Here is a 23306-nt window from a genome sequence, read left to right on the forward strand (position 1 = left end):
AGTGTGCAAATATCTTCTTGGATATGAGTTTTCAAATCTTTGGGGTAAATACCCAGTTGAGAGATTGCTGGATCACATGGTAGATCCATTCTTTTTGAGGAACCTCCATACTGTTTTCCATAGTGACTATACCAATTTGCAGTCCCACCAGCAGTGTATGAAGGTTCCTTTTTCTCCACATCCTCTCCAACATGGTTATTATTTGTCCTGTTGATAACAACTATTCTAAAGGTGTGAGATGGTATCTCAGTGTGGTTTAGATTTACATTTTCCTAATAGCTAGCAATGATGAGAATCTTTTCATATGCTTGTTGACCATTTGTATGTCTTGGGAGAAGTGTCTGTTCAGGTCCTCTGCCCATTTTTTGATTGCATTGTTTTTGTTGTTGTTGTTATTGAGTTCTATGAGTTCTTTGTATAATTTGGATATTAGGCTCTTATCAGAGGTGTTGCTTGCAAATATATTTTCCCATTCAGATGGTTGTCTCTTTACCTTGTTGATGATTTCTTTTGCTGTGCAGAAGCTTTTTAGTTTGTTATAGTTCCATTTCTTCATTTTTGCTTTTACTTCCCTGCCTTTGAGGTCAAATCCATAAAATCCTCTTTAAGTCCAAGGTGTAAAGTATTTTAAATTAAGATTAAGTCAGATTCCATGTAAGACACCAGCTTATGCAAATTTCACTTGACTCTTATTTAATACATTTATGCCATTTTAATTGTTTTAATCTGATATATTGATATTTGTGGACACCATCTTTACAATGAGAAAAAAATGAATGAAACATTACTAAAAATGTAATTAAGTAATAACTAGGAAACTTTAATTTTTAGGAATTATAAAAGAAGCTTGAATATTATATTGAACATAAATTTAAATATATGCTTAATATTTCTTATATATTGAAAAATATAGCGTGTTTTCAAGAAAATGTATTCTCAGAGTAGAACAGTTTTGAAAGATTGAGGCTTGTCCTATATTAGATGACCTGGAAATTCTACAGCCTTCCTCAACTACTTACCTAGTAATGTAACCCAGTATCTTTAATATTAGATAGCCCTCTCCTTTTATTTTTTGTATCATTTCTGTCTCATTTTATTATTAAATATTATAGGCATACCAAAAGGTGTATACAGAGTAATAAAACAAAACATCATTGTATTCACCACTGAGCTAAAGAAACAAACATTACCAGTATAATTAAATAAAGCCTTCTTTCTGAATATGTTTCTTTGGCATTTCTTCCCCCTCCTCATCTCTCCACCCACAACTACTATACAAAATCTGATATTTATCATTTCCATACCAGAAATTATTTCTTGATTAAATCTCTTAGCTCTCGATGCAACCCTCGTGATAACTATAAATATTTTTCCTTGTGTCATCAGCAAACATGAAAACCAATATGAAGGACAGTGGGAAGGTTGCACTTGTTTTCACATATCATTTCTATCATATTGCCAGTAGTAAAACATTTTATCACTTGCTAGTTTTTAACTTGTTTCAACCAAGTCACTTTGCTCTTTTATCGTTTTTTATTTGCAAATAGCTTTTACTTGTCTTGCACTTGACTAATTAGTTTTACTTTCTCAGGGACTTTTTTTGTATTGTCTATATAGTTTCAATGTTGCCTTGCCCACCTCCCAGCTCTAAGTAACTGACAACTTGCTTTCTATTTCTTGAACTTAACCAGAAAAGTAAAACATTTAATGAGGGACCCACCCTGACTCCCTCCTTCCCACCTTCCGCCACCTCTTTGTTCCTCCCTTCCTCCCTATCTTTCCATCCATTTATCTATCTTTTAGAATCTTAGTTTGGTTGCCTTTTATTTTATACTTTCATACAACAACAAAAGCATCTCGGGGCTTTTCCTTTATAATCTTTTCTCTTAATATCTCTTTGTTTAAGCCCCCAAATTCCTATTGTTCATTATGCTTGGAATAAATATGCTACTATGTTCTCTCTTTGGTTTATGCTTAGTTATTTAAAAATATTTAATACTTTTGTACACTAGAGGTTTTTGTGATAAGTGAAGTCTGCTCTAAATTAAGCATGATATAAAAGAATTAATTTTAGCCCCATCTTTTCTTTATTTTGATATCCTATTATCCTTTGCCCACTTTTTGGCTGTATTTAGCAATAATGATAATGTTGGCTTTCCTGGTAATTGAATAAGTGATAAATGCCAGGTACTATGACAGAGATTTGTATATCTTACTAATTTAATAATTTTTATAGTCTTTTGAGACAAAACCTTTGTTTTCAGTTGTTCTGATATACTTGTAGCCTTCATTATTTTATTAGTCTTGGCTTTCTGTTTTATAGAATCTCTGTTTCTGCTTGTCACTTCCTTACCTTTGTATGTGTATCTTATTGTCATCTTCACAACCAGAATTTCCACATATTTCCACAGTGCCCTTAGGAGCTGATAAAGCTCCTACTGAGAAGTTCTGGCTAGGGAAAATGACTTTTAGTTCATGTTTAGAGACGAAGGAAAATTATAATGTATAGGTAGCCCTTTAAAAATTATTTTACTCTTTGTTTTTAAAAGTGTCAGTTAAAGAATTATGGCCAATAACAGGTAGATATGAAACTATTATCATTTCTTATATTGTTAGGACAAGGACCACAAAACAGGGCTTGTATGCTTTGTATTCTGGGAAGTTCAGGAATGGAGAAAGTTAGGAATGAAGAAGATCCCCAGCTTTACCTTCAGAAGTGTAAGAACAAATAGAATGTAGGCACTGAGGAAGATTTTTTTGATCATCCAGAGCTCTGCTTAATATAATTTTTGAATTTACTTAAATTTTTAACACGGTTTTGTATAAAGGAGGTATTCTATGAAGTTAATTAATCAAGGTCTTACTGTATGCTTTTTTAATGAACATATTTTCTTAAAAAGTATTTTTTGCATATTAGGCTCCTAAGAAATGGCTGATAGCTGGAAGGTAACTGGATGATGAAAGGCTAGGCTTACATGGGTTCTGAACTTGGGATACTTGTAAAGACTTTTAGAGATCTGTGAACCCTCAGAAACCTCTTGCCAGTGTGTGTGTGTGTCACAAACATGGAATTTTCTGAGAGTCCATTGCTTTCATCAGGATCCCAGAGTAGCTCTGCAATCTCTGCCCCCAACCCCCACCCCAACTCCACAGACAAAAAAGTTTAAGAACCACCACTAGGGGAAAATTTATAAAATTGATCAATAGAATGGTGATTAGATGCTCTTAGAGTTATTGGTAGCTCTAGTTCCTGTCACTTGATAATGAGTCCTCTGGTTTAGAATACTGACAAGGTACAATTATTTCTATTTTATGCAGATAAAGTTTTAAGAATTTGGAATGTGAAGATGAAATAACAGAAAAATTAAGTGGTCATTAAAACAATAGTTACAAAATTGAGGTTTTTACTTACCATATAATTTTCCTTTGTGTTTGAATAGGCATGTGACTTAATTGAAAAAACAATGACTTAAAACTGAAAGCCCTTTCCATATTATAAATGTGAGAGGACCGTTTTGATTTCTGACTCTGGCTGTTTGTGTTTCCCAGTACTCTTTCTTTTTGCATGAGACTCTCTATACCTAAAGCTTTTTTTTTTTTTTCCCAGTAGGGGGTAGAGTTCTGGGTTTTTATATGAGGGATTACTATTTTACCTATGAAACTTGAAATATCATCCTTTTTTAAAAAAATAATAATAATAATTCTCTTAAAGGTATTTATTGATTAGCTACAATGTGCCAGATACTGTCCTGGTGACATAGTCCTGAACTGCCTCTGCTCTTATAGAGCTTGCCTTATTGTCAAGCAGGGAAGACAAAGTAAAGTATGATAAGGAATGTGATAGGGAATGTGCGCAAATGCTATAGATCACGTCACAGGAGTACCTATGCAATGATTGTAAATGGTATTTTGCTTTTAACTTTAGTGTCCACATGGTCATTGTGAGTACATAGAAGTACGATTGAGTATTGAATGTTCTATATCCTGTGATACTGCTGTGCTCTTTTTATTCTAGAAAATTTATTCTGGTAAATTTCTTGGGATTTTCTATATATAGCGAGGACCATGTTATCCTCTTTGATAGGGATGGTTTTATTTCTTCCTTTCCAGTTTGTATGAATTATTGTGTTATTGAAGTGGTAAAAATGCCTAATGAGAGCAGACATCCTCCTCCTGATCTTAGGGGAAAACATTTAGTCTTTCACCATTACAAATGATTTAGCTGTGAAGTAAGTGCTCTTTATCAAGTTGAGTAAGTTCTCTAATTCCTAGTTTACTGAGATTTTTTAATCATGAATGCCTGTTGAATTTTGTCAGTTGCTTTTTCTGCATCATTTGGTATGATCATGTGATTTTTCATCTTTGTTTTTTGTTGACATAGTGTATTTTATTGACAGATTTTTTAATGTTGAATCAGTCTTCACTACCTGGAAAAAACCCTACTAGGTTATAATGAATAATTTTTTCATTACTGGATTCAACTTTCTTCCATTTTGTTGAAGATTTTTATATCTAACTTTAGAGAAATTGGTCTTTGTGTTTATTTCCTGTATCTAAGTAACACTGAACTCATAAAAGGAGTTGGGAAGTATTCTCTCTCATTATCTGGAAAAGATTGTATAATAGTTATAGGACTATTCAAATTATGTATTTCATACTGGGGGAGTTTTGGTGGTTTGTCCTTTTTGAGAAGTTGGTTTATTTCATGTAAATTGTTCATATTAGTGTTCCTTTATTCTTTTAATGGCTGTAAATGACTAACTTTTATAGTTTTACAATTTTATTTCTGACAAATAAATAAATTTTATTTATTTGTAGTTTGTATATTTTCTTTTTACCTTTGTCAGTCTTGCTGGGAGTTTATTTTGTTGATCTTTTCAAACAATCAACTTTTGTTTCATCGATTTTTTTTCCTGATTTTTCAATTTCATTGATTTCTGCTCTTATTTTTATTGTTTCCATCCTTTGCCTACTTTCAGTTTATTTTGCTCTTCTATTTTTAATTTCTTAAGATGGGAGTTTAGCTACATTCCACAAATTTTAATACACTGTATTTTCATTTTCATTCAGTTCTATGTTTTTTTTTAATTTCCTTTGGGACTTCTCCTTTGAACCATGAGTTACTTTAGAAGTGTGTTTTTATGTTTCGAAGTTTTCTTACTGACTTTCTGTTACTGACTAGTTTGATTCTTTTATAGTCAGTGAATACACTCTCTAAGTTCCTTAAATTTATTTAGTTTTGTTTTATGACCCAAATTCTTGGTCTGTCATTGCCAATGTTTCATGAATGCTTGAACAGAATATGTATTCTGTTCTTGTTAGGTGGAATGTTCTATAAGTGTTAATTAAAGCCTCTTTTTTGGTGATCATGTTGAGTTCTTCTATTTGCTAGTTTTCTCTTTGGTAGTTTATTTTGCTGAGAGACAAGTGTCAAAGTCCCCAACTATAATTGTGTATTTTTCTATCTCTCCTCTTAGTTCTATCAGTTTTTGTTTCTAATATTTTGAAACACTTTGTTTCCACATTTAGGGTTGCTATGTCTTCTTTGTAGATGGATGATTTATCATTTTGTATCGACTCTCTTTTGCCCTGATTATTTTCTTTGCTTCAAGGTCTACTCTTCCTGATAGCCACTTTTTTTTTTTTAAATTAATGTTTATGTAGCATGGCTTTTTCTTTCTAAATACCTGTGCCATTCAAAGTTAGAGTCTTGTAGATAGCATATAGCTAGGTCATATATTTTTTCAAGCCACTGTGACAATGTTTTTAACTTTTATATTTAGGCCATTTACATTTAATGTAGTTACTGATAGGTAAGAGCTTAAATCTGCTGGATTATTATTTGTTTTCTAGTGGTTTCCTGTGTTTATTCCTCCTCTTTCCCTTTTCTTGCCTACCTGTGGGCTACTTGAACATTCTTAGAATTCCATTTTGATTTATTTATAGTGTTTTTGAGTATGTTACCAGTTTTTTTAAGTGGTTACTTTGGGTATTAAAATATACATTTGTAACTTATTAGAGACTCTTGCTCATGACACTTTACCATTAAGTGATATACAGAAATCACTTGTATTCAGGTCCCTTTACTCTCCCCATTTCAAAATTAAACTTGACTTGTTACCTGTACATTGTGTACATCAGATGATCATATAAAAACTCATGAGGAGAATGTTATCTTCTTTTTTATCTTCTTTTATTCTGAAGTTGCAAACCTCCATCAGTTGTTATTTCTTTCTAGTTTTGAGAGCTTCTTTTAGCCGTTCTTTAAGAAATAGGGCTGCTGATGGACAATTTCTCTTGGTTTATCTTTGTCTGAGAATGTCTTAGTTTCTCTTTCATTCCTGGTGGATGTTTTCACTGGGTACAGAATTTCAGATTGACAGTTCTTTTCGTTCAGCATTTAAAATATTGTACTTCTGGCTTCCGTGATTTCTGTTGAGAAATGTATCATTTCTCTCTAGCTGCTTTCAAAAATATTTTCTTTGTCTATAGTTCTCATAACTTTGATTTGATGTATCTGGGATTTCTTTGGATGTCTTTGGGTTTATCCTTTGGGGGATTTGCTCAGCTTCTTGAATCCTTAGGTTTATTTGGCCTTTTGCCAAATTTTAGAAGCTAGCCATTACTTTTTAAAATATTTTTCAGATTGGCTAAAGAAACTGTGGTACATATATACAATGGACTATTAGTCAGCCATAAGAAGAGATGAAATACTGCCATTTGCAACAACATGGATGGACCTCGAAATAATTATACTAAGCAAAATAAGCCAGACAGAAAAAGTTGAAAATCGCATGATATCACTTATATGTGGGATATAATCTCAAAAGCAGCAAATGAACAGGACAAACAGAGACTCAGGGACATAGACAATGGACGAGTGGTTACCAGAGGAGACGGGGAGGTAGATAAGGAGAAAATTTTTAAATAATTTCTTCAATTAAAATAAATAAGTAAGTAAATATTAAAAAATAAAATATTTTTCAGACACATACTCTTTCTGTTCTCCTTTTGGGACTCCAGTGACACAGATGTTATATATTTTGTTAATATCCAAAAAATTTCTGTGCTTTTTTCTTTTTTTTCTTTAGTCTATTTCCTTCAGTTGTTTAGATGAGTTAAGTTTTATTCATCTGTCTTCAAGTTTAATGATTGTTTTGTCTGTTATCTCCAATCTACTATCGAGCACATCCAATGAGCTTTTTAATTTAGTTATCATATTTTTCAGTTCTATAATTCCTTGGTTCTTTTTTACATCTTCTATTATTTGCCAGGGTTTTTATTCAGTTGTTTTAAGAATGTTTATAATTGTTTGTTGAAAGATTTTTATGATGATTGCTTTAATATCTTCATCAGTTATTTTCAACATCTGAGTCATCTCGGTGTTAGCATATATTTACTGTCTGTTGTCACTCACTTGGTCAGTTTCCTGGTTCTTTGGTGAGTAATTTTTTTCCAAATTATATCTTGGACATTTGGGCTATTATGTTATGAGAACCTGTATCCTATTTAAATCTTTTTTAGCAAATATTCACTTTGTCAAAGTTTAGCACACAGATTCTGGCCTACTTTTGCCGGTTGTGATTTCACCAATAATTTGCTTTCCAGAGCCTTTGCATTGTCATTCTGGTCTGCGTTGTATACTACCTGAAAGCCACTCCGAAAACCTGGGTTTTATGGCATAGTTTATATCTCAAACCTTTTTGCATGTTAATTCAGCCAGCTTAATGTATGTTTTGGTCTTGGTTCTGTGCAGAACCAGAACTTCTTATGCATGCGTAAAGAATTCATTTCTCCAGTTTTCTCCTCTCCAAGACCCTCTTCCTCCTACTTCACTCTCTTATTGAGGTAATGAGGTACAACACCTTACCCTTCTGAATAGGAGTGGAATTTTTGACTTGGTCCCCACTTGGTCTTCATTGACAAAACATCACTGGAAGAGGGGATTGCCATTTTAGACAACTTGCTACTGCTAGATGGGGGACAAAAGCCCAGAAATCCATTCATTGTCTGACCTTAATTTTGAAGAGTAGTAGTTGGATATTTTGTAGATGCTTCTCTATTGGAATTGGTATTTTTTTCGTGATTAGACCAGAGTTGTGGGTTTTAGGAAAGTAAACTATAGTGTTAAAGCACCATTTTCATCATACCATATCAAATGTACATAATATTAACATTTATCATTGATATTGAACTTGATTATCTAGCCGAGGTAGTGTTTGTCAGGTTTCTCCTAACTGTAGTTACTCTTTTTTCCTCCTTTTCATACTGTACTTTTTCAAAGGAAATCACTATATACAGCCCACATTTAAGGAGTGGAGATTTATGCTCCTCTTCTTGGAAAGGGCAGAATATCTATATAAATTATTTTGAATTCTTCCGTACAGAAGATTTAGCTCCTTCACCATTCATTTATTTACTTATAGTGTTATCACTATGGACTGATATTTATTTTATACTTTGGATTATAATCCAATACTGTTATTTATTTTGTTGCTAAAATTGTTCCAACTTTGGCGATTAGGGGCTTTTTTAGCTGGCTCTCGTGTCCCTTTGACAAACCTTTATCAATGAGACATTTTTGTTTGGTTTTGAGCACATCCTTACTTTCTTGTATATTTCCTGCTCTAGTCCTAAAATAAGTCATTTTTCTGGAGTCTTGTTTTTTTTGTTTTTGTTTTTGTTTTTTATTGGAAACCAGTATTAGAAATCAAGATCAAGGCATTAGGTGTATTTGTTGCTACTGAAGTATCTTGTCTTTTAGTCTCTCTTATCTAACAGAGCAAGGAGATGTGTATATACTAACCTGTATATGTACCTATATAAAAATTTCTATATTTTACCTGTATATGAATGCTTATAACAGGTTAATAATTGCTGAAACCTGGAAACAACCAAGATGTCCATCAGTAAATGAATGGATCAGTCATGTTTGGCCAGGATATGGTTTAGCTTAGTTAGCTGTCCATTTTTAGATCATTCAGCTGTGGCCAGGGATATAGATCATGTAGGAGCATTGAAGACCTCACTAGAATCACATGGTTTGAGTGATGAGAAATATTTCCCAGAAACTCGAGGGAGAAGAGTTTGCAAAATAAAATAAGAAATTACTAGTGGCATCCTTTGGAACAAGAGTGGAAATCTGACCCATTAGGTTCAGTTTTGTGGTATAAAATGAGGTTATTTAGACTTATTATACTAACACTTTAAAGGAACATTGACCATGATGTTGGAAAAAAATCATATAAAGAGATATGGAATTGCAGCTATCATTACTAAATTAGAGAGATAAAATTTTATGTTTCAAAGCAGGAAGGTAGACTTATCACATTATTTGGGACTCTGATTTATGATACAAAAAATCTTACATCACACTAACTCAAGGCAAAAGGAATTGGTTGGCACTGTGACTAAATTTAGTGGTAGAGTATATTTGTTTTAAGCATGACTGGATTTAGATGCTCAACTAATGGCCCTCAGTGATCTTTTTCTCTTTGTCTCATCTTTGCTTCTTTCTGGATTAGCTTTGTTTTCTGGCTATCTGTGGTAAGGAAAGCACTTCTGTTCATCAGTAGCTTCAGATTTTTATTGTATTTGCAACTGGTGTTCTCAGGAGAAGAACTTCTTTATCAGTTCCTGAAAAGGGCATCTGAATGGGTCTACTTTAATCATATGACTGACTACTACTAAATCGACCTATGAGTTAAAGATTAGATGTCGTTGCCCACATGCAGCTTATTCTTAGTTTTGCGACAGGAATGGTGAAGAAGCAAGGCAATTTTTTTAAAGCAGGTCTATTTTAAAAAGTAATGATTTTATGTTTTGCTTTTTTTAAGATAAAAATTGTTGTCTCTACATTCTTCTTGAAATATGTGTGAGAGGAGGTGAAGGGTTGCAAAAAAGGAAAAGATGGAAATTGTTTTTTCTTTTTTAATATTATTAACATTCCCTCCCCATCTTTCAAATTAGATCATTATACTTTTTATCTATTGAGAGTCAACAAAAGTAATTAATCATTGTAATTGAAGAGAGTGCTTAGAGCTATCATCTCTTGCCTGAGTTACTGAAATATCCTCTGTATCACATATCTATTATGGTAGAACAAACTCATCTCAAGATTTCGTGGGTATACTAGGTGTTCCTTCTGCTGGTCTTGCCAGTGCTTACTTAGGCAGCTGCATTCAGCTGGTGGCTAAGCTGGGTTGGAATGTCCACTATAGCTTCACTCAAATGTTGTCTGGTGCCTTCACTGGAACGGCTGAAACATCTGGAATGTTTTGATTCTCTTCCACATGGCCTCTTTCCACATGGTCTCTCATCCTCCAGGGCCTCTCTAGCAGAATAGTCTGGACTTCTTTAAATAGTATTTGGGTTTTCAAGAGCAAAACAGAAGCTATGAATCCTCTTGAGGCCTGCTCTTGGAACTCCCTGCCCATCATCAGAATGTCACTTCCATCACACTATTAGTGAGAGTAAGTCAAAAGGCTAACCTTGAGTGTGGAGAGGGGCTACATGATGTCACTGCAGGAAGGCAGGATTCATTAAGGTCATTTTGTAACAATCTACCATAGCTTTGTAATGGGCTTCCCTGCTTCTTCTGCCCTCTTTAAATCTTTTTTAACACAGGAAGTCATACCATATCACTTCTTTGCCTAAGCCCTACCCCATTTCACTCAGAGTAAAAGCCAAATCTATATTGACCCTATATGATCCTTAGTTAAGTAGGGTTTTATATTTCAAAAGCAGTCCAGTACTTGTGTAGCAGCAGTTCAGTAAACCATCAGAGTCCCAGGCTCTTTGCTTTGCTATCTTTAGTGTGTTGATTTTTGTCCTATCTGCCCCTTTTTCACAGGATAACTCCTGTACCTTTAGACCATGGATCTCTGTTCTAGGAAAAAAGAAAGAAAGAAGTGGAATCTTTCCCACAAATCCTGGGCTTACTTCTCTTTGACAAGAATTGTCATATGGTCACTTCAAGCTATAATTAAGTCTGGTGAAATGAGAATTTTATGCGTGCACTTTTTACATCTAACAAAATGGGAGTTTTCTTAGTAAGGATAAAAGGAGAATGTATATTATGTAGGTACCCAGCACTGTGTACTTCAGTGCTGATTATGTGCCAGCAACTGTAATATTGCTATGAAAGCATACTTCTTAATCCTAGGCATAGCCATTATGAGACTTAGAAATAATGCAGTCGAAGTAGCTGTAATTATTCCATTTTGCAGATGAGGAAATTAAAACTTTAACATGGTTGTAGTATCAGAATTTATGCATGGCCAGTCTGACTCCAAATATTTATTGGTTCTTTCCATTATACTATGTTCTAACTGAGGCTGCTGTTCACACACACGCGTGCACGCACACACACAATATGACATACTTTTGTATAAAGCTTTACTGCTTCAGATTATGTTTGGGTTTCATGACTGTCTTCCTTAATAAATTGAATATCTGAAAGAAAACAAGATTGTGCCATTTCCATTGTCTAGCATTCAGTGAATTTTTTGAATAAATGAAGTTTTAAAAGAAATTAACTAAAAGTTGTAAAAGTCAAAAATCATTTTGCAGATGAGCAAACAGGTACAGAGAGATGGGATAACATTCTTGGGTTGCATAGATAGTGACAGAAAGCTGGTGTTAAAACTGGTTTCTTATTTTCTAGTTAAGAATATTCTCCCCTGAGACACAGAATATTGGATTAGGGTAAAATTAGAGAGTAAGAGGAAATACGTCTTGCCAATATCCCTGCTTTAAGACACATAATATCCATTAATTAATGCAAATCTCAATTAGGTCAAGGTGTAGTTCAAAATATAAGGCAATGGATGCTGCAAAGATCTCTCCTAAGAAGACATTGTGGAGTAAAAGAACACCAAACTAGGAGTCAGGAGAGTAGTATGCTAAACCCAGCCAGGTCACTGACATTTCTTTGTGACCTTAGGCAAGTTGCTTAGCTGCTTTGAACCTGCTTTCCTCAAAACTAAAATCAAGGGAGTTAGTCTACATAATCTTTGAAATTCCTTCTAGCTAAAACAGTATATGAATCACTGTAGCCCGTGAGTTTTTTTGGGTAGTCCAACATTTCTTGTCATCTGTCGAGTCAAACTTTTTATATTTCTATAATAAAGAGCAAGTAACAGCTTTTTCACTTCTTCTCTGGGAAGTTGGCCAGTGAGGAGTAAACATCCTTTCCTGTCTCTCCCTCAATGAAGTACTGGGTCATAAGTGACAGACTTTTTTCTTCATTTTGTTCTTTGAATCTGATCCTGTTCTTATTTTAGTGTTTTTCCTCACTGTGAGTTTGTCGAAATATAATAAATTGAAAATGTTAATTTATGTTTTAGTCTACAGGTCAGAATTTCATTATTTCATAAAATAAAAATAATTGTACTTATCAAATACACATTAACACATTTGTATATTTGAAATAGTTGGCTGACGCATGATATGGTCTAATTAGAGTGGAATGTGTAGTCTCATACCTTGCAGTAGTATTATATTAACTCAAAATAACCTAGTTAAATAGTAAATATCCTGTAGATTATAAGATATAAGCTTTTACATTTGTCAAAATTTAAATAAAGTGAAAGTTACTTTTTTAAAAAAATAATATCTTTCCTTTCTTAGTAAACAGGCAGTATATACTCATTGCTATAAAAAAAATTCAGAAAATATAGAAAACTTTGAACTACAAATAAAAATTTCTTTTAATTTTTTTGCCCAGAGATAATTATTGTTAATATTTTAATCTCTTTTCTTCCAGTCTTTTTTCTCCCATTCTTATTTTAAATATAATTTGAAATAAAACTGGGTGTACATAGTAGCAATATATCAAGCTAGACATCCTGCTTTGGAATAATAAACAGCATAAATGAGAGAAACCTTTTCTTATTCTCTAGACTGTTTGAAATTCTTTTGTTATGACATTTACTTAGCATCCTGAACTTTCTCTTTCCTATAAATTTGTTTAAGGCCCTGCTTTTTTTAAGCTTCATAAGGGAGTCCGTCTCTGCCCATTGCAGTGCCTTGCACATATTATTGGTTAATTTAAAAGTTATTGAATTGGCTATTCTACATGGTAATAATTTCTAATTATTTTCTTAGGTTATATTTCTAGAATTAAAATTACTGGGTCAAAGGGAATCACTATTTTTAAGTTTTTTTTAATATATTTTTAATTTTATAAAGGCTTATGGGATTGTTACCAACATTATAAAATCTTTTTTTAGTTTAAGAGGTAAAATTAGTACAGTCTCTTTTGCCAGAGCACAATTTTTCTTTAATGTAAGTTAACATACATGATTAGTGAACAAAGGAATGATGTTAATATAACATGGACTCTGGGTTTGTTCATCTGTAACTTTCCCCAGAATGTTAATATTTTGAAGTACATTGTTTTGTAATTTTACCAAAAACTTTAGCAATATACCAAGACCATAAGATAAAAGCTGAAATCCTACAGAAGTTTAATAGTTTTGGGCCCCTGTTGTGACTTAAGGCTGTCTTCTGTTGATCTAATTGTCTTTCATTTGTAGATAAAAAGCCTTTTCTCTCTGTTTACTTTTATTATTTTTATTTATCTTATTTGCAACTTGATATGACCTTCCAGTATAAGGATTTATATCATTCCTCAGTTCTGGAATATTCTTATTCATTTATTTCTTCATGAAATACTTCTCTATTTTCTTTATTCTCTTATTCTGGAGCTCTTATTAGATGGATCTTGGGTCTTCTTATTTTATCTTCCGTGCCCTTTAATTTCTCATATCTCTGTGTGATGAATTCAGAGTAGTTTTCTCAGTTATTTAACTGCCAGTGTACTAATTTATTATCTTGGTCTAATTCGCTATTCAACCTATCTACTCAGTTTTAAATTTATTTCAGTTCCTTTGAAAGCCATCTAATCTTTACTCTTTGTTTCTTATTCATTGAGATCTCAGTTCTTTCTTGTATTTAGCCACTTGAAATGTACTTACCTAAAATCATTGATAGTTCTAAAAATCCTGAGGATATTAATTCCACAAATGGTTTCCTTGTGTTTGTATTTGATCTATCTGATTGAATGACTGCATTAAGAACATGGCTGATATAAAATTAAAAATACATTAAAAATAGGTAGATAGTATTAATCATGAAAAACTTTAAATATTTTTGAACAAGTATTTTATGATCATGAGTTTAGATTGAGAGTGAAAGGAATTGTATATAAGAAACATGGTAAAGAATGTAAATAGCAGTGTTCAATTAATTTGACTAGAATAGAATGGCTAAGCTTATGATTTGAGTGAAAAAAGATATAATTATGGGGTTTCCTTTATAGATATAAAATTGGCAGAGGATCATGAATACTCTTAAGAGTTTAGTTTTATTCTTAAGATTAGTTTTTTTTTTATCTTTTGTCTCTCTACTTTTTTATTGTATTAATGAATTTTGAAGAGTTTGTGATTATAAGTTGGATCTCACTTTGTTTTAAGAAGATAAAAAGGGTGTCTACTCTTTACTTTTGGGGGAGGCATGAAATTTTATAGAGTAGAAAAGAGTTGTGAATAGTGGCTGAAAGTGTGAAGCTTGTAAACATAAATTAATATAATGTAGCTGGTATAGACAGTTACTACTGCCTGTTATAGAACCTCTTCAGACAAAGATTATCACCAAAGATTTTCACTGGTTAAATAGCTATTTTTCTGAAGCTAATTTATCTTTCTTCTGTCAAGAATATTAATTCATTGCCTAATGCTAGTTCCTGGCGCGCACACATACACACACACATACATACATACGTGTATAACTTTTTTTAGGGTGGAGACATAATTTAATAGATGGAATATCTTATTTCAGTTGTTCCAAATGCCAGAAAATTACATTTTCCAATAATTTTCACAGTGTATTGCAAATAAAATTTTTAGGAAAGGCATAAGAGAAAGTACTGTAACCTTTTTTATCCGCTCTCAAAGGCATTTATTGACCTTAAAATACTAATTATATTTATCTCCTGCTCCTTTCCAAAAGGTGTTTGAGCCATGTCACAATGAAAGATGGAAGTAAAAATATGGTTACTAAAATTTCAAGCCTATGAAAAGGAAGAGGGGAAGCAAACATGCTAACTACATATGGTTCATATCCCATTCTAGCTAATATACTTGCTATGACTGAATATCAGTTTTGCCTTTGAGCTTCCTGGAGTGTGAGTTCTCTTTATCAGAAGTAGGAAAACATGACTTCCTCAGCAATGACAGATTTTCTTGAATTCTAAAAAATATTAAATAGTATAATGTACAAATTGTTAAGAAAAACAACAAAACTACTCTGCCAGGCATAATCCCTGCTCTCAAATTGCTCATTGTCTTTAGGGTGGTCAGATAACAAAAGATAATTGTTTAAATAGGATGTATCCTACAAGAGCACACAGGAGAGGCATTTAATATAAATTCTAAGGAAGGACATAGACAGGAAATTCTTTCCTGGAAAGAATTATGAGCTCTGAACAAAGTAAAAGTTAATTGAGCAAAGAAGAGACTAGGAAGAAAAAGATAGTCGAAGAAAGAAAGAAAGGGCGCATCCCCAAAAAAGTGTAGCACACATTGTAGCCGAGCCAAGAGAGATTGTCTTCATCAGTAAATTTGTGTAATCGATTGGAATTTAGGGAGCAAATTGAAAAGAAATGAGAGTTGAAGTAGGAAGGGCCTTAAAGTGTATGTATAAGCCATTTTCATATAGCATTTTTTTTAAACGGCCTTAATACCATGTTAGACTTAGTAACAGTCTTAGTACCATGGTTCTCAAAACTATACAACAAAGCTCTCTAGGGTGCCTCACAAAGTCTCAGGGTACTGCAGTGTATTTTAAATTGTTTAGGGAAACAGTGACACCATTTGTTGGGTACAATATGAACTAACTTGAAGTCAGATAGGTTTCAATATTAGATTATTCTACATTCCCTTTGTACAATGGAACATGAAATGAAGATGGGAATATCCAATCTGATTTCAAGGTTTGAGAAATTGTGAAGGTACTCAACAGGCAGACATATCCCGTTAATAAGTAACTGTGGTCATTAAAGAGTGAAATAAAAATATAATTTTTTTTCAATTTCTATTATTTGAAACAGTTACAAAGTTATTATAATGTAAGTACTTATTAAGTTGTTTGGCTGTTACTACATAATAAATGTTAGGTATTTCTTTTGGACTATAGGACATAAGGAAAAAATTACTAAGGTCACCAGGAATCAAATTTAGGGAACCTCTGGCTTAGTGTATAATATTAAAGCGCAAATTTTTGAAAGCAATTCATGTGGTATTCTAAGTCTATAAGGATAGAAATAACAATATCCACATGAATGCGGTTAGCTTGAACTTTTTCATCTAAGCATTGTTTGCCTCAGCCCACTTTACCTGAAGCTAAGGTAGCAGAAATTTGGAATTTTATTAGTTGACAGTAGTCGTATGTACTAGTGTTTTGATAACCAGCCAAAGATGGATTCACAAACTTTGGAAACTGAATAAATGGATAATAGGACTTATATTCTATTGTATGTAGTAAAAAACCTAGACATTATTTTGGTTCAGGTAGAAGACCTAAGAATCAGACATTTTAAATTTTAAAAACTATTTTTTAAAATAAATACATATCTTTATTTGTATCAAATTATATAAATTTAAAAGAAAAAAGATTCAGCTATTTAAGACCAACAGATGTAGATCACCTATACTCTAAGATCTATGGAATCTGGAAATTGTACATACAAATATGAAATTTTCTTTGCTCTATTGTTGTTTTGTTGTTGTTATTTTTTCTTTATCAGAAAGTTTCAAAAGGGTTCTTTGGCCCTAAAAAGGTCAAGAACAGATTTATGGATCAACTACTTAATTTTTTGCATAGTATGCCTACTGGCTTGGGTAAAGTCATACAAAGCCAAGACTAGATCCTATATCTTCCTACCTGTGAACTCTTTGTTTTGCAACATACACGTTTTTTAGAAGTTAAGAATTAGGTGAAAAAAGTATCTGTACCAAGAATTTAAATAGAACTTATCTATATGGGTGTGATGAATTCCCAAAGAAATTAAAGAAAATCTTTTAATTAAGTCTGTGGTTCAAAAGATATAATAAAAGTTGCACAGTAAAATCTGTCTCTTCTGTGTACTTCACAAACTCAATTTCTCTTCCAAAAAGTAAACGTTATCTCTACTTTCTTGTGTTTTTAGAAATTAACAATTTAAAAACCATTAGTATTATAGTAATGGAGTTTAAAATAGTGAATGATATACAGATAGCTGGAATGTAACTTCGGTTGTTTTAAGTGTAGATTAGATGTGCTTACTTGATTTGATATTTATTTTAAGATGAAAAACTGATACCATGTATTGTCTTCTATCTGGAGAACATAATTAGGATATATTTTCTAGTAATGACGTTTTTGTTGTGAGTTAAACAAAGTTTCAGTTGCGATTGTTAGTCATGAAATATATAGAATTCTGAATCTAGTATTCCCAAGCCTTAATGCATGTAATTTATTAACTAAAAAGTATTCAAAGGGTGTAACTTTATTTTGCCAACATTAGTTTATTTATATGAGGTTTCTTATAGAAGATAAAATAGGATTTTATCTCATCTATGGAACTTAATAATTTTCACTAATTAAGTGACTACAGTTGGCCAAGAACTGTATTTGGAGCTTCACGTATAATATTTTAAATTATCAAAATGTCTCTGAAAGGTGGTCAATATTATTATTTAGATTTTACAGATGATTAAACTGGGCATTTGAAAGGTTAAATAACTTGCCCCCGATTCACACTGTCAGTATTGGAATCTAATTTTGGTTTATGAGATATCAAAAATCCAATTGTAAGATGCCTTCGTGTGTGTATAAGTTATATTTATTTTAATGTAAATTTATCAGCTAATGTTATTTAGTGAGTGGATAGAGTTTTTGAACTTATGAATTTATATTGTTATAAAGGTAAATAAATAGTTTGTTGCTTTTTTTAAGAAAAGAATTAAATGTAATTAAATGTAATGCACTTAATAAAGAATCACTTTATGTACAGTTTTATTTTTATGCTGCACATTTTACTGAGCAGCTAAGTTTCCTAAAATGCCACATTTGTATGTTTGTTTTTCTCTGTAGGGAGATTCCCGAAGTCTTCCATTTTCTGAGAATGTGAGTGCTGTTCAAAAATTAGACTTTTCAGATACAGTGGTGCAACAGAAATTGGATGATATTAAGGATCGAATCAAGAGAGAAATAAGGAAAGAACTGAAAATCAAAGAAGGAGCTGAAAATCTGAGGAAAGTCACAACAGATAAAAAGAGTTTGGCTTATGTGGACAACATTTTGAAAAAATCAAATAAAAAATTAGAAGAATTGCATCATAAGCTACAGGAACTAAATGCACATATTGTTGTATCAGACCCAGAAGATGTTACAGGTATATGTGTATTTTATTTGATCTTTATATGGTATACTAATAAGAAATGTATCATTTTTTAAAATAATGTGCTTTGCAATATGTAGTTTTTAGCTTTTTCTAAAAGTACAAGGACTGTATTTTCTATTATAGTTAAGATCTTGTTTATGTTCTATTCAGAAATAGATGAATTGATGGATATGAAAATTGAAACGTTTACTTAGAGATGAGTAACTCTGCTATCTACTCTCTTAGCCTCTGTCAGAAAGATATTACTTAGAGTTATTTTCCAGTATTAATGTTCTGTACTGAGTCAGCCACATGCTTCTACCTGATTCATCCATGTGATCGGCAGCAGGAGTTTGCCAGATGACTTTTTAGAGTTAAAAATGCATTCTGTTACCAAGGGCTGTTTTTATTCTTTGCAAATATAATTAATCAAACCTATGATTTTTGTTCTTTGTGCTTTAAGCAACTGAATTAACAACTAAACCACCAGGCATATTGTTTAAAAAGGAAGAAAATCTAAAAAGCCAAACATTACTTTTTTTTCTTAAATATAGAAAATAAAATGAAAATGTGACCCATAAGTCCAACCTAAGAGCATAATTTTTAAACATAAAATTAACAAATGTTCATGTTGGAAATTTTTTAGTGGTACAGAAAATAAAAGTAGAAAAACTACCTCTCTCCACCCTCGGCCCCCTCCCTAATGGTAGCATTACTAACTCTTTGTTGTTTATACCTCCAGAAAAAAATTTATGTCTTTGTACCAATATTCATCCAAATATAGATACACACACACACACACACGCACACACACACTTTCTAAAACTTTTCACTTAAAAAATTATTTAATACACATTGATCTAATAATTGATCTAATATTTTTGTCTTTGCAAAGATGATATTTTGAAAAAGGTGTTTAATCTCTGTAACCCTCAACTTTTTCGAGTAAAAGTTGTTTTAATAATGTTTCTAGCACTGTAGAAATTTTAGAAGAAATTGTATGATTAGGTAATAAGACATAGCACATATAAGTAAAATTAAATTTGATTAAGAAAATACATAAATTTGACTAAGACTCTCAAATTACCAATCTCAAAAGTTAAATAAAACACTTCTTGATATTCAGTGTACTTGATAGAACTTCTTTTTATGTATCAATTTCAACATATAGTACTTACCTTAGGGATTTCCTTTGGAGACTTTCTATGTAGAGATTTCAACCTTGTAAGAATAATTGAATCTTGAAAATGAAAAATCAGAGAGAAACAAGCCTTCTTATTTTAGAGCTTAAATAATTCCAAAGATGTGAATTAATTGGCTCAGAATCACAAAGCTAGCTAAACTCTTCAACTCCTCATCTGGTATTCTTACCAACACATTAATAATTACATTATAAGTGGATATTTGTATTATGAAAGTGCTTTTTTTAGCAATGCCATATAAACTTAGAAATAGCCTGTTCTATTGGAACTCTGCCAAGCTCTACATTTTTTGCCCATTACTTCTTTAGAAGAGGTCTAAAATAAGAATCAGTGCTAGAGCTTTAAACTCTGTTTATTTAGAGAAAATATTTTCCTCCTCACAGAATACTGACAACTACCTTGTAATTGACGTATAGAAGAGTTTTTGCCATACAAAGAGTTCATTTGGTTTCCCCAGTCCCATTACAATTGTTTAAACTTTGCTGAAATATAAATTATACATGATAAAAATGCACATTGATGAATTTTAACAAATGACTATACTCTAATAACCATCACTACAACCAGCGATCCTGAACATTTCCATCACTTCAGTGGTTCTCTTGTATATATAAATTTCTCAGCCAATCTCCAATTCCCATCTCTGGCTTTAACATCCTCTGGTCTACCTTCTATCTTTTTAGATTAGATTTGCCTTTTCTAGAGTTTCATACAAAGAAATGACCTTTAAATCTTATTATCAAATTCCTTTTCTTCCTCAAAAGCCAATTTGCATATCACTGTGAAAACATTCCCTAACTTTCTCTGATTATCTTCTCTGTTCTACTTTTTCCATTCATTGTTTTATTATGTTGTTTTATTATGTTGTTGTACATATTTTATCACTTACTAAACTGTATATTCCTTGAAGGTAGGGATGTTTTCATTCACCTGGTTTTAAGGCTTATCATAGTTGTAAATATTACATCTCGAAAAAAATCCCAGCAAATAAAAGTATTATATTAGTTGTTGTAATTAAAACCAAACAATTTGTCATGATACTTTAAAATTTTAATAGCTTGGAAATTTAGAGAAAGCTGGCAATAGTAAAGTTATGTTATAAGCCTGAAAATGGCTACAAGAAATTTTAATGATGGGAATCATTTTCATAAGACATGAGCTAAATTTTAAAAGTTTCCCTATAACTGGTGCTAACAACTTGGTGGAATTTCTAAATGTTAGTAAAAAAAAAAGGCAAACCCAATATAACTTTTTTTTTTTAGAAAAAAAAATTTCATTACTTGGGAAATAAAGCCTTAAAATAAAACTTTTAAGATAAACCCAGAAACTTCTACTGATCATTTTTAATATTGACTTTTCAGATAATTTCAGGGCAAATGTTACATAAAATATAAGTTTCTACTGTGACTTCTTCATACTTCAGTTTGTTTGGAATAAAGTTAACAAGTTGGTTAAAATTTGAATTTATTTTTAAAAATAATTCTCTTTACAAATGGTATAGTCATATGATTTGGTAATAATATTCCCCCCCTTATTATTGATATAACAGCATTAAAAAGCAACAACAGCAGCACAGAGGATCAAAGGCAGTTCAATGTTAATTTTAAATCATATTACCATAAAATTTTATATTTTTTACATTGTGTGCTAAGGTAAACAAAATTGTTTAGATGAAGTATGACAAAATTCAAAGACCTAGTACTTTGCTTTCAGTTCTCTAAAGTACAGATGTTCCCCCAATTTACAATAATTTTAACTTATGTTTTTTTAACTTTATGATGGTGCAAAAGCAATACACATTCAAACCGTATGTTAAATTTTGAATTTTGATTTTTTCCCGGACTAGCGATTTTCTCTTGATTCTGGGCCGCGGCAGCAAGCCGTAGCTTCTAGTCAGCCATGTGATCACAAGGGTAAGCAACCAATACTCTACGGTGTACTGTGTCACTAGCTTTTTTTGGCTTCTGTGTTTTTATGTTTTATCACGTCTACAAAATATCCATCTGAGTCTCCAGTTTCTGATGAGAAGAAGGCGGCAAATTACTCTTGAGATGAAACTCAAGATAATCGCCCAATCTAGGCTAATGTAAGTGTTCTGAGCACATTTAAGGTAGGTGAGGCTAAGCTATGATGTTTGGTAGGTTAAGGTGTATTAAAGGCATTTCGGTTTAGGATATTTTTCAACCTTCATTGGGTTTATCAGGATGTAACCCCATTGTAAATCTAGGAACATATATACGTGGATTAATAGCAGAAATATTTGACTAATTCCTGTTGTCTTGTGGGGTATGTAAACAGAGACAATGACTCAGAGGAAGAGAGACAAATTTTAAGTCTATATTGTATAAATGATTACTGTGGAAGTAGTTAGGAGGCCTACTCTTAATTCACCTCTACAATGACTAACTATCAATCTTTAGTTTCTCATTTGTAAAATAAGGACTTTTATCAGATGAACTTCAGAACTTTTAACTATAAAACTCTCAAATATTCCTTATAATGTCAAGATCTAATTTTATGGGACTCTTATTTGTAAAATGTGTGTATTTATTCTTATGAATAGTAAGAAATAAATTTTTGACGTCCTCTTCATGCCTGTGATACTCTAAGCTTCCTGCTCACCTTCTATATACTTTAAGAATAGTCTCATGAGTATTATTATTATCCCACATAGAAATTGTAAGGATATTATCAGATGAAGATGAGTGTACCTTATGAAAAAGATTATTGGATCTCTATAAAATGGAATGGTAATCTAAGCCTTAATTGGCAACTGAGATTCCAAAAGGAAATGTTTAGGAAAGAACCACTTTCTTGATTTTTGGATTCTTGCATATCCCTAAAGAAGAGGATAAGAATATATCTCAAATTTGATTAATATACACTAATAATTTGTATAGTACAAGCCCCTCTGTTTTCACTTTATTTCCTTTTCTTGTTACTTCTTCCCATTTCATCTTCTCAGACCCCACCAAACTTAGATTGATATTTATCTATTGAAGTAGTGAATATTTTCCTTAATGTCTAGAATACCCAGAATGGAAATGGTAATTTAATATAGAACTAATAGTATTGGGATTTTTTGGCGTTAACCTTGGAAATTCTTCTAAATTCTGAAGATACAACTATATTGAGGGAATTTTCTTTCTTAAAGACCAAAGTACAGTTTGTGAACTCTTTCCTAATAAGCAGAAGAATTTTATTTTATTTTTTATTGTTGGTCTATCCACCTAAATGTGGCATAGAATTTATAGTTGAATTTTGTATTTATTAAAATATAAGTATGGAATTTGTGACCTAGTTTGTTATGTAATTTCTACATATTCTTTATTTCTGATTGAATTTCTAATTTTGAGGTAAATATATTTTGTATCAAGTCATGAACTCCTAAGGAAAGGATTGTCATTAATGAACTGTGATCATTAAATAGCAAGTCACTTTTAACACCCCTGGATTTGTTTCCTTATCTTTAAAATTATGAGATTAAATAATCTATAGATTGTAGTACTTGAATTCTTCAATGATATACTTTTTTAAAGAAGTTAATACACAGTAAAATTTATTATTTTGGGGGATCTCATTCCATGAATTTAAATGTACGTATGGGTTCCTCTCTGACCACTACAACAATCAAGCAAAGGAACAGTGCTATCTCTTTGTCGTCACATTCTCTCCCTACT

General features: G+C 31.9%; 1 protein-coding gene across 1 annotated transcript in view; it reads left to right on the forward strand.

The window, feature by feature from the left end:
• PKN2 (protein kinase N2) overlaps nt 1-23306 on the forward strand; it is a 130729-nt gene that overhangs the window by 24930 nt on the left and 82493 nt on the right. Inside the window, exon 2 of the mRNA XM_039838750.1 lies at nt 18136-18436. Within this exon, the coding sequence (XP_039694684.1) occupies nt 18136-18436 (301 nt within the window). The remainder of the gene's footprint in view (nt 1-18135; nt 18437-23306) is intronic.

This window comes from Pteropus medius, unplaced genomic scaffold, assembly GCF_902729225.1.
Source record: "Pteropus medius unplaced genomic scaffold, Ma_sr-lr_union100, whole genome shotgun sequence".
Classification (NCBI taxonomy): domain Eukaryota; kingdom Metazoa; phylum Chordata; class Mammalia; order Chiroptera; family Pteropodidae; genus Pteropus; species Pteropus medius.